This window comes from Ciconia boyciana, chromosome 1 (genome assembly GCF_034638445.1).
Source record: "Ciconia boyciana chromosome 1, ASM3463844v1, whole genome shotgun sequence".
NCBI classification, from domain to species: domain Eukaryota; kingdom Metazoa; phylum Chordata; class Aves; order Ciconiiformes; family Ciconiidae; genus Ciconia; species Ciconia boyciana.
In genome coordinates, this window is record NC_132934.1 from 186,262,974 (window position 1) to 186,275,159 (window position 12,186).

The 12,186-nt window shown below is 38.1% G+C and overlaps 1 protein-coding gene across 10 annotated transcripts in view; it reads left to right on the forward strand.

Annotated features, from left to right (window-relative positions):
* The window catches only part of DGKH (diacylglycerol kinase eta), a 176,572-nt gene that overhangs the window by 145,433 nt on the left and 18,953 nt on the right, over positions 1-12,186 (forward strand). For all 10 annotated transcript variants that reach the window (XM_072850137.1, XM_072850147.1, XM_072850139.1 and 7 more), the window contains 6 exons: positions 1,755-1,868; positions 2,158-2,292; positions 3,578-3,744; positions 5,287-5,392; positions 6,957-7,049; positions 11,241-11,360. In XM_072850137.1, coding sequence (XP_072706238.1) covers positions 1,755-1,868; positions 2,158-2,292; positions 3,578-3,744; positions 5,287-5,392; positions 6,957-7,049; positions 11,241-11,360 — 735 coding nt within the window. The remainder of the gene's footprint in view (positions 1-1,754; positions 1,869-2,157; positions 2,293-3,577; positions 3,745-5,286; positions 5,393-6,956; positions 7,050-11,240; positions 11,361-12,186) is intronic.

Consider the following 12,186-nt stretch of genomic DNA (forward strand, 5'->3'; position numbering starts at 1 on the left):
GACAGCTGCAAATATTCCTGAAACATTATCGGTGAGCCAAGCAGGGCAGCCGCATGCCGACCAACTTGAGTGGGGCTTGTTTAGGCATGCTTTTTTGGTGTCCAGAAGACAGGCTGGAAACATGACCTGCAACAGAAAAGGAGGGAATTGTTTCTTGAATGTTGATCCGTAGAGATTTGTTTGCCTTTATTAAAAAAAGAAAAAGTATGGTTGGTTTTCAGTACAGATATGTTTTACTGGTGGAAAGACACAGCAGACTGGATTGTGGTTTGCCCATCCTTTTGCTAAAATCGAAGCACAAAATAAATGAAATATTACAACTACTTTTTCTTAACCCATGCAGAACTGGCCCTGTAGATGTCAGTTATAGTTCTTAAAGCTGGATCAAGGACTCTCCATATTTTTACCTTGGAATAACAAAATCACTGGCTTTGCTCTTTTCAAGACTTTCACATCCCCATATGAAAAACGGAAGAATTTCCATGGAAATTGGAAAAATTCAGATGGAGAAACCTTTTGCTTCAAAACAGTCCAGATCCAGTAAAATTGCACTTTTGTTCTTTGACACTCATCTGCTCAAGACATATCTGTACAATCCTGCGATGCTCTGAAGGGAAGTGCCACCTGGATGTGGCACTAAACTATGGGAACTGTACTGTGCAGCCCTTTCCCTGAGAAACCCTCCTCAGCCTCCTGGCCAAAGCCACCGCTCACTGCACTGGAGTGAAGGCTCCTGGTGGGCAGTAGGGACCAAAGTCCCTCACCCTGTTCCCCATCCTCTCCCTCCCTGAGCCATTGCTGCAGACACTATCTGGATAACACAGTCCTGGATCATCACCCTCTTATTCTTCACCTCCAGGAAACCCCCTCGCAGGTGCCTCTGCCCATGGTGCCAACTGAGGTAGTCTGAGCACCACTCAGAGAGGTGATCTCTCTACCTGTTAAACTCTTACTGGAGTGATTTCTCCTGCTGGTTTTTCTCCCTCATTGCTCCCTATTGCATATCAGGATGAAATGGTCAAGCTTCAAGTGGCCTTAGTATGGTATCTCCTGCCAGACCCAGCTGAACTCCAGCCTAAGGCTTGTCCTATGGCATGGCTGAATTCCCCTGCAGGACACCAGATGGCAATGGCACACACGAGACTTCATGCGCTTTGTGTAAGCTCATGGAAATTCAACATCTTGGCTGGATATGAGGACATTTGTTCCATAGAGAAGCAGTTTTCATATTTACAGCAGATAATTGTGTACAGCACAAACAAGATCCTCTTCAGTATAAAAGCTGTGTTTAACAAAGCCAAGCATGGACTTGGATGTTGGTTTCCAGAGAATTCAGAATACAAAAAGATATGCACTTCTGAGAAGAAAACCACTGTTATTCCTCTTAACTTTGAGAACCTGTTAGATATTAAGTACATTAACCAAGCAGAGATTTGAATTGCCCTTTCATCTTGCCTTGAAAAACATTTCTTAGTCTGCATGCTGAAACATGCCATCCTTCCTATATAAGGATATGCCTCGTCATTCAGATGTTTGAAATGCTATTAGCATTGCTGTTTTAAAATAATATTTGCCTACTGTCTACAGTATCTCACTGCTATGACTTTTGGGAGACAGTGTAGTTATTCTACAGTAAATAAGTTAGAGCATTTAAATGTTGAAAACGAATCTGTAAATGAATCTGTGTTTCATTGAGCATGCAATCTAAGCACTAGATTCACCACCAAAAATGGAATATTTTATTTTCCTTTCAGATATTTGGGGCTCCATCGTTTGATGATAAAATCTTAGAAGTTGTTGCAGTATTTGGCAGCATGCAGATGGCAGTTTCAAGAGTCATCAAACTGCAGCACCACAGGATAGCTCAGGTTTGTTTCTTACTTGAAAGCACGCAGCATGGTTGGCAGCAGCTTGGGATGCTGGCAAGTAGCGGTACTCTTGATGGCCACCACCCTATACCTTAATAAAGTGCTGACATTGTTTTAATTTGAACGGGTAACAAATTGTCTTCAATGATGAATGAAGTATAGAAGTGCTTCATCCTTGAGACAAACCTGGAGGGAAGCCACAGCTCCTAGTAATCAACATATTTCAGGTAGCCCGTCAGTTTCATTAGTATTTATTGCTCTGTAAAATAACGTGTTTGTTCTTTTCCAGTGTCGGTCAGTAAAGATCACCATACTTGGTGATGAAGGGGTTCCAGTGCAAGTGGATGGAGAGGCATGGATCCAGCCCCCGGGAGTGATTAAGATCATACATAAAAACAGAGCTCAGATGTTAACACGAGACAGAGTATGTTGCAGAAAGTGTGTTACGAGATACTGTTACTAACAGTGTTTCTGTAATAATTTGATTCAGTTATAACATGAACAAAACAGTGCTTATAAAAATGTTTTATAACTATCTATATAACTTATATGATTACTTACAGTTGCATAATTTCTATAATAAGCTGGATAGAGAATTGTTCTTTTGTATAAGTGACACAGCTCTTTGTTAGCTTTTATCAGTTTCATTAGTCCTATTCCTGTATTCTTATTAATATATAGTAAGAAGAATGGTCAAAATTTCATATTTTCTTTCTTTCTTTCTTTCCTTCTTTCCTTCCTTCCTTCCTTCCTTCTTTCTTTCTTTCTTCCTTCCTTCCTTCCTTCTTTCTTCCTTCCTTCCTTCCTTCCTTTCTTTTTCTTTCTTTCCTTCTTTCTTTCTTTCTTTCCTTCCTTCTTTCTTTCTTCATTTCCCTCTTTCTTTCTTCCTTTCTTTCTTTCCTTCGTTCTTTCTTTCCTTCCTTCTTTCCTTCATTCTTTGTTTCCTTCCTTCTTTCCTTCATTCTTTCTTTCCTTCCTTCTTTCCTTCTTTCCTTCCTTCTTTCCTTCTTCTTCTTCTCTAGGTGTATTATATGCAATCACATACTGGAAGTTCTGACACATTTGCATAAATAGTACAGTTCTATAACGTCCATTTTTCAGAATAACTTCCTGCAGATTTCTCTCCTGTCTCTCTCTGCACTACTAATCCTCCCTCTCCCCCATGACCCAGTCTCAGACAGAAGAGGCACAGGCAGAACCTAGTCACAAAGCCACTGGAGAGTTCACACTTGTCTGGGGTTACTGTGTGAAAGGCATTAACTGCCCCTCAGTTCTCCATCCACTAACTGAGCGGTGAATTTAGGGTGCAGTTAATGGCATTTGAACTATATTTTAGTAAATTTGTTACTTTTTCCCACCATTTTTTAGGTTTGAATCTTGTATGACTTTCAGATTTGGATCTTACTATCCATGGTTGTATTATCACTGTCTTTGTGTTCTTACTGTTTTGAAAGACGCTTATTGAGGATAAAGGAGGGAGAGAGAAAGCGAGCTTTCAGAAGTGACTTATTCTCTATACTAAGTTTTAAAAAAATTAAATTTAATGTCATTATTTATAGAGCTTGTATTATTTATGTCAAATTAAAATTAGTCATTTGTTAAATTAAATTAAAATATTATAGAAATTAAAATTTATATAAAATTAAATTTTAAAATAAGTAAGAATACTCTAAGTGCTGTGAACTGAATGTCTAATTCATTTTTATTAGGCCTTTGAAAACACCCTGAAGTCTTGGGAAGACAAACAGAAGTATGATTCATGTAAACCTGTCATTCGATCTCCCTTGTACCCTCAGCAGGCTGTTGAGTTGGCTACAGAAGAAGAAGTTGCACAGATCCAGCTGTGCTCACAAGCTGCAGAAGAACTTATTACCAGGTACAGTAAAATTAAGAAGTTTGGATTGGCAACCTAGACACCAAGACTGAATTATCCATGCAAACGCATACATAGACTCAGAAGTGTGTATTTTCCTTGTTTTTTCATTAACATTTAGTTGCCACTCTATCAGTTATTTTATTTCTTAAATTTTACTTTATTTTATTTTTAAGGCTCAGCTTGTTTATGTGTGCTTTTCTTATGTATTTCTGTAATTTTATTTTTGTGTGTTTATGTATTTTTTTTTCTTGTGAAGACCAACTTTCTGAAGGAGCAGTGGAAATGGAAAACTGGAAAGCTTCTTTGCAGAGAGGCTTTTGATTTAAACTTCTCATTTTATGCAAGAGCAAAAATATATTTATTGAAAAAAACCCCTTAGAAGTCAACTTTAGAAGTCAACAGAGTGGATGTATCCACCTGACCTTATTTCTCCTTAAAGCCTTGTTACTCACAATTTCAAAAAGATGAGCACTTTTCAATAAACCAGAAAGTTTTCTTGAAGTATTTTACAAGTAAACAGTTAACAAACCACCATTCAAGGAGCCCAAATTGCCAGATAAAATCTTCATACCTTTTTGCATTCATCCACTCATTCATTGTTATTGCAGCTTTCTATTTCATTCCTAATGCTCAAAATCCTCATCTCTGTGCCCCTGGACACTTCAGGAATTTATATGGTTTGAGATGATAGTGAGCGGATGGTATGAAATTGATCCCACAGCCTTGCTTATTTTCAAGAACCACTTTCTTCCTGAGATGCAAGTATTTTAGTAAAGAAGGCACTTCAATTTTCACAGAAGAAAACCCCTAGATTTAAGAAAAGCATTTTTTTTAAAAATCAGAACATTTTATAATGCTGCTACTCAGTTCATCATGATGACAAATTATCTGAAGCATCAAAATGGATTCTTGGAGTACCTGTTGAGTTGCACTGATAATATAAGAAAGTAATTGAAGAACTACATATTCTTTTTATACTGTACTCGTGACTTAAGTAGACATAGAAGAATAATTTAGGTTATAAATTACCCAAAGTCAAGTTTAGCCAAGACAGCTTAAAAACTTTACTGTTCTAGAGATGGTCCTGAGGTTGTAATTACAGGTGGACCTCCCATAATCTCAAATGACTGCAGCCAATTTTAATGTCACATCTGAAGGATATGCCTTGTGAAATAGGTGTAATGGTTTTTAAGATAAGTTCAAGTAAGTTGTCTTAATGTACTAGGGTTTTCCTTCTATAGTTTATTTTAATTAATAGCCCCAACATTTTTTGGTACATTTTTTGCGTAGCATTTGTGTTCTAAGACAAATAAATGTGTCTCTATTTCATAGCAGAATAAATCTCTGTTATGGATATAATTTATCTGAGGTGCTTGAAGAGATACTTGTATTTCAACTTTTGTTATAAAGGACTATATTTTTTAAAAGTGTTTTGTGAAACATATCTTTGTATATTTTCTCATCTGATAATGTTGTGTACTCTGAAGAATTATTCTTTAAAGGAGGTAAGAAATATTTTTCTCTTTTTTTATATTTTTGTAGAATCTGTGAAGCAGCAAAAATACATGGCCTCTTGGAGCAGGAGCTTGCTCATGCTGTTAATGCATGTTCACATGCATTAAATAAAGCCAACCCAAGGTTTCCTGAGGTAAAGGAAGAACAGAGATTTATGTATAAGTAAATAAGCTATAATATCTGTGAGCTTAAGCTTGTGACACAGGAGCTCTATTGTACTCCCTGTCTCTGTATTAAAACAAGTTGGATGATAGTTCTTGAAGTTTTTGATAAACAAGACTTCTAAATACACATACACATGCTCAGATTTAAATGAAATTGCTTAACAGATGAATGGATGCTGTATCTTCTCCCCTTTTTTGCCACTTCTTCTAAGGTGAAAGTAAAGGGGAAGTTACTTCCGATTCTGAAGGTGCTGCTCTGTATAGCAGCAGGGAGTCTCAACCCTTCACATGCATAGGGAAACACCCCATAGCTGATGAATTTGGTAGACGTCATGCTCAGTGATTCTGAAATTTGTTAATAATACCAGGAATGGGAGTTAGGATAACTGCCTTTTCACAGAAGAGTATTAAAGAGGAGAGTCCCCTCCTGATGTTAGATCGATATGGTATCTGAGAAGGCAGAAGATGCAGTTTCTGCATTCATCAGTGTCCTCCCCAGCTGATACTCTCTTTTGTGAACGTGGGATGTTAGAAAGGGATGTTAAGCACACTTAAAATGTGGACCTTCTGGGTGTCTGTTGCAGGGGGAGTGAGCAGGCAAAAGGGTGATAGGGAGTTTGGATTAGGGGCATGGTGAGAGTATGTCTGTTGCCTTTTGGAAGCAGTCAAGAATTCGCCCCATCTGCAACGGAGGTCCACAGCCAAGGCTGCTCATCCTGAAGTGATGCAGCAGTGTTTATTAAATCAAGTGAGGTGGTGTACTAATGTAGCTCTGAGCATGAATAAACCAAATTCAGGTCAGCAAACAGCAACAACAATAGGCAAAGCAAGCTCACATCTGCTTGCAGGCAACTGTGTAGGCATGTCCCCAGACACAGACTGGAGGCATGACAAAGGCTGAACAAGTGCTGTTACTACATACAGGTCAATTCTTGTGGATGCATTCATAAAAATTTTCATGCTTAATTGTTATCCAGGTGCTATGCAAGGAATGCAAAGGGCGTGAGGGGAAATGAGTTTCCTGGTTTCTCTCTTCACACTAGCTCTTCTGGGTGTTTTCAAGGATTGGACCCCAAAAAGATTAATTAGGTAGAGGCTGTCTATATCTAACCTAAATTTACGTATGGTAAATATATTAGTTAACCTTTGCTTCTTAAAGTACGGCTAGCAGCTCACTTCTGCTAAGGATACGGTAGACAATTGGGATCAACAGTTGTTATTAAATGAGGCCCACAGCTTTTGTGATGGCCTTTGTCATCCGTAAAAATCATGGATTCATCTCACAGGTGGGTGGTCACTTGATGATCTTCAGGATTGTGTAAGGTCATATTAAATGAAATTGGGGAAAAGACAGTAAATAGATACTATGTTTTTGTTTTCTATTCTCAGTGCTGAAGAAGTTGTCAGTGTAGAGCTAAATTGATGTATTTCTCCTAGGAGAAGACACTTAAGATCTGTGCTGTAAGCCCAAAGTATTTATTCTCAGTCTGACTTGCATCACTTCAAATAATTTTTATGCTTCTTATTCCCCAGAGCCTTACCAGAAACACTGCCATGGAGATAGCTGTCAATGTCAAGGCCCTACATAATGAAACTGAATCTCTGCTAGTAGGAAGAGTTCCTTTGGTAAGGTCACAAAATACACAGTTTTATTCTCTCATTCACATTATCTGTGATTTGTTCTTTGCTGATTTTTTAAATCGGCACAGGATTTATGACCTGCTACAAGACGCTCTGTAAGGCCGATTGGAGGATATCACACTGCATTTGTGGTTTGGATCAGAATGAGTTATGAATACTTGTCCTAGGTTGGCATCCATCTTACCTCACTTCAGATATCTCAAAGGTCATTGCCTGGGCTCTTCTTTCTAATAGTCAATTAGAAAGAGAAATAAGTATCGCTGTTGAGGTTGATTCACACTCAACTATCTTGGTGGCCTATGTTAGAAAAAGATAAATCATCTTCTGGAGGTTTAGCATTTAAGAGAACTTCTGGAGTTCTATTATGTGACCATCTTCAGAGTTTAAAGAGAACCTGGGATGACCACTGGTCAGACTCATACATTCAACTTCTACAGATCTAATTTGGGCAAGTAAATCTCACCCTTGTTCTAATACCTGTCAGGAATTATTTTATAACCTTTAACTGGTTAAGTGTTCAGTAGACCTCTGATGGTACTTGAAGACTTGGCATCTTCTTCTTTGGCTAGTGTTTCTGTGCCTAAAATGATGAAGACTGCTCAAGAATTGTTGTACCTGGATGTATAATTAGAATATTTCTATATGTGACATTGTGAAGAGAAGAAAGATGTCAGGTTTTCTATGCTGGTCCAGTTTTACATTAAGAAGATACACAGTAGGAACAGTTACGTTTTCTTTGGATTCAAAAGCAGATTTATTACTAACTTACTGTTTAATTAAGTGTTATAATTAAAAATGGATATAAAGAGGAATGTTTTCATTTAGCTGAGTTAGGGTATGCAACTTACAGGTGCAGGTTCAGATACCTTTTTAACACAAGTGATAAATGGTTAACCAAAAGTTATAACCAAAAGTTAACATATAACCAAAAGTTAATATGGTCTAAAGGCTAATAAGCATTTAAGTTCTAGAAACAGTCAAAGATCAAGCTCATATGATCTATTTTATGAGTTTTTAGAAGGGAAAGTTATTCATTAGATGTTTTTGTCCAAGAAAAGGGAAAAATATCGCCTGTTTTTTTCAAATTGCTATTACTAATCCCCCATATTTCAGATTGAATGGGGAATCAAAACAGAGAAATTTGTTTAAATTTTAAAATAGTTTAGGAAGAGGAATTAGGAGAAAAGGTTTAAGTTGGTGATGCCGTACTAGGACTAGTGTAATTTATCAAGGCAGTCTGGAAATAATGTTGTTATGGAAACCTTCCCATTGAAACATTACCTTTTCTATAGCCAGTTGTGAGCTCATTGTGTTGTTGAACTGGTCCCTTGTTCAGGCTCCAAAGCTTAATTTGATCCATTTGTCCATTTCTGACTTTTTACATGTTGTACTGCTGCTTCTCGTTATGGTCTGTGCAAATGTCTTATGAGTCTACATCAAACTAATTTTTTAATAAAAAGGCTGTTTGGAAGACACCGAGATAATCTTCCAGAGATGTCCATTACACTCATTTGACATCATGCTTGTTTAGAACAGTATTTCACAGTCACAATAACAAGGCACCCTGGTTAACCTTAATGCCATGTATTTTATAAATGCTGAAGCTACATGTATGTTGGCCCCTCACTCTATTAAAGTAGAGACAGATGAAATGTAAGGTGTTGCTTGATGCATCAGCTGCTGCCATCATACACTGTTCTCCAAATTATCTTTCTCCTCTGACAAAGATGGACCTTCTTTCTTTAATATCTTCCTCTTCTTTTTTTTTTTCTTTGCCTCTTCAATTCTCCCTCACCCCTCTCTTTCGTGATCAAAGCTCCTGATAGCAGTAAATTGATGCCTTCGTTGCATATACTACTTGGTAAGCTTTTTCTTTGGTTGCCATTTACTGGCTCTTGAGTCTTTCTGTTATGGCTCCTGAAGGAGACAAAAGAAATGTAAATACTTATACAAGGAGACTGTGATTCCTGCCACCTCCTGTAAGATATGATTAACAAAGTTCATACAACAGTATTAGCTAGATTACATCAAATGGTGAATTAGCTATAAATACCATTTTTAGTGAAATTATAAGATGGGACCATGAAGCTGATTTGTGGAATCTCCCAGATGGTTATGGCTGGAATACAGTTCGGAAAAAATAAAAAATACTATGTTTTGTGTCGATGTTTTCCAAAGGCACTATTTCCATTTTTGCTTTTTAGAAAGCATTTCCAGTCTGGAACAGAGCACAGTTTTCCAATGTATTAAAGGAGAATTATGACAGAATGCTTCATTTCAAACAAATGAAATTATCTGAGCTCACTGAAATCACGTATTTTCATATTAAAAATTTCCTTTGGGAAGGAACTGAAAAAATCCTTTACTTTCATTGTTTCATTCATAGTGTTAATATCCATCTTGGAAATAAGAAGCTTTTCCAAGATGTTGTAGGAGGAGAATTTACCCTAAATTGCTGACTCTTTCTTTAGCAGAATTTCACTATTTTGGGGGGCTTATTTCAGGAGCAATATTACCAATGCATACACTTTCTCACCATCAGATGAGAGTTTTTTTGTCCCCAAGCAAAATATTTACCTTTGAGAATCAAGCAATTAGATAAGTAGTTGTTGAGAAAGAGGTAACTCTTTGCTTCATTCATTTATATAAAACAGATGACTTAAATAATTTTTAAAAATGAAAACAAGAGAAAAGTTGTAACTTCTTCAAAGACAAGTGGGTCTTCCACTGTGCTCCAAATTAACTGAACTGTTCAAATTGAAGAAAAAGGGAAGGCAGAAGAAAGATCAGAGTCTACTTATGGGCACTGAATTCTGTGAGCTTTAGAAGAGAAAAGAACATGATACCAAGAGGGAGCTTGTATTTCCAGTATTACTGCACTAAACAGCAATATCTTACTAAAGATGGTCTCTCCTTTGAAAGGTGGTAACATATGCAAACTACTGAAGCAAAGGAAATAAGTTTTTGTTAGGTAGGATAAATTAATGGGGGCTTGTAATTTATCACCAAACCCCAACGTCAAAATCTTTGTCCAGCACTAGAGATCAAAGATTCTCTTACAACTCCATTTTAAAAATGCACTCACTAGGATATAACTTAATTAGAGCCTTTCAAAAGGATATTCTGCACTGCTTTGGGACTACTTTTACTTCAAAGAGAGAAACAGAAGTTCAGATTGCTTTATCAGTGATTCCAAGCAACTCATTCCAGGATTCAACTCTTACCTCAAAATGGTGTTTCAGTAACCCCAGATAAGCCCGAAACAGCTTTGCAGGGATCAGCAGCCTGCCTTACCTCTTCCTCACAGGATCAACGCACACAACAGCTGCAGAATAGTTTTCAGACTGGGGTTTTAAGGGAAACTGGTACCTCCATGGGGTTCTCAAAGTGTTGATAGAGCCAAATTCCCATAGGTCAGCAAGTCCCAAGGTTTTTACACTGGTACCACTTTCTTTTCCTCTTTGGCCTTCACTGATATCTTTGGCTTTTTGTCTCCCGTCTGTGGCTGCAGTCGTGTTCCTCTTCCTGCCTGGTCCCTGTTCTTGCCACCCTCAGCCAGCAGCAGTGGCTATCGCTCCATGTCTCACCCATTTAGAAGGGGTAGCGTAGGTATTCTATCACCACTGAAAGACCTTTGGGAAAGGAGCATCTTTGGTAAGATCCATTTCCTCTTACTTGACCGTCAGAGAGTGGTCTATCATATGAACACATTTGCAAATAATAACTCTGGCTTACTACCATCTATTCAATTTTATACACCACTTTTCAACAAAGATTTTCCAGGCTCTTGTTCTTCTGGTCAGGTTTTATCTCCCTTGTGCTGGTAGTTTCCATTTGTAGTGTGTTCTAGTATTGGTGTTAGCAGATAACTTTTGCTCTATGAAGATTCAGGAGTGTGGTGAATGATGACAGTGATTGACAGCAAGGTCAGCTGGTCTGCACCAAAAGTCTCAGCTGCCTCAGTCATCCCTTTGTGGTTGGGACCGTACTAAATGTAGTGTCAGGGTGGTCTGACACATGTCTGAAGGAAAATTTAATTTGGTAAGTTTATTCGCTTTCACTGTTCGTTTACATTCACCAGGAAGTAGTCATCTGTTTGTGTGGTAACAACATATCTAGATTTAAATGTTATATGTTAACAAAACTAAAAATACTTTCTGGCCTGTTTATAAACAGCAGTTAGAAGCTCCCCATGAAGAGCTGTTGTCTGATGCTTTGCACAGCGTGGAAATAGAGTTGAGAAAGCTTGCTGAGATACCATGGCTTTATTATGTTTTTCAACCAAATGACGATGAGGTGAGTTTGATTGATACTTCGTGTTTCGAACTGAATTTAATTTTTTTTTGATAGGGAAGAGTAATTTAGAATCTCTCATGATCTGGAGAGGCAATTTCAGTAGTGATGCTGGATCATTTCTGTGTGCTGTGAACAAGCTTCTAGGCTTAGGGCTTTTTTTTGTGTTTTGTTCCCTTTTTTAAAGGGAATTTAAAGTGAATTTAAAGGTTTTGAATGGTTATTTAATAAATGAGACAAGTATAGAGTTGTCATGGTTTAGCCCCAGCTGGCAACTAAGCACCTAAGCACCACGCAGCCACTCGCTCACTCCCCCCTGGTGGGATGGGGGAGAGAATCAGAAGAGTAAAAGTGAGAAAACTCATGTGTTGAGATAAAGACAGTTTAATAGGTAAAGCAAAAGCCGCGCACACAAGCAAAGCAAAGCAAGGAATTCATTCACTGCTTCCCATGGGCAGGCCAGGAAAGCTGCCCATGGGCAGGTTCAGCCATCTCCAGGAAAGCAGGGCTCCATCCCGCGTAATGGTTACTTGGGAAGACAAACGCCATCACTCCGAATGTCCCCCCCTTCCTTCTTCCCCAGCTTTATATACTGAGCATGACGTCATATGGTATGGAATAGCCCTTTGGTCAGTTTGGATCAACTATCCTGGCTGTGTCCCCTCCCAGCTTCTTGGGCACCTGGCAGAGCATAGGAAGCTGAAAAGTCCTTGACTAGTGCAGCAACTAAAACATCTCTGTATTATCAACACTGTTTTCAGCACAAATCCAAAACATAGCCCCATACCAGCTACTTTGAAGAAAATTAACTCTATCTCAGCTGAAACCA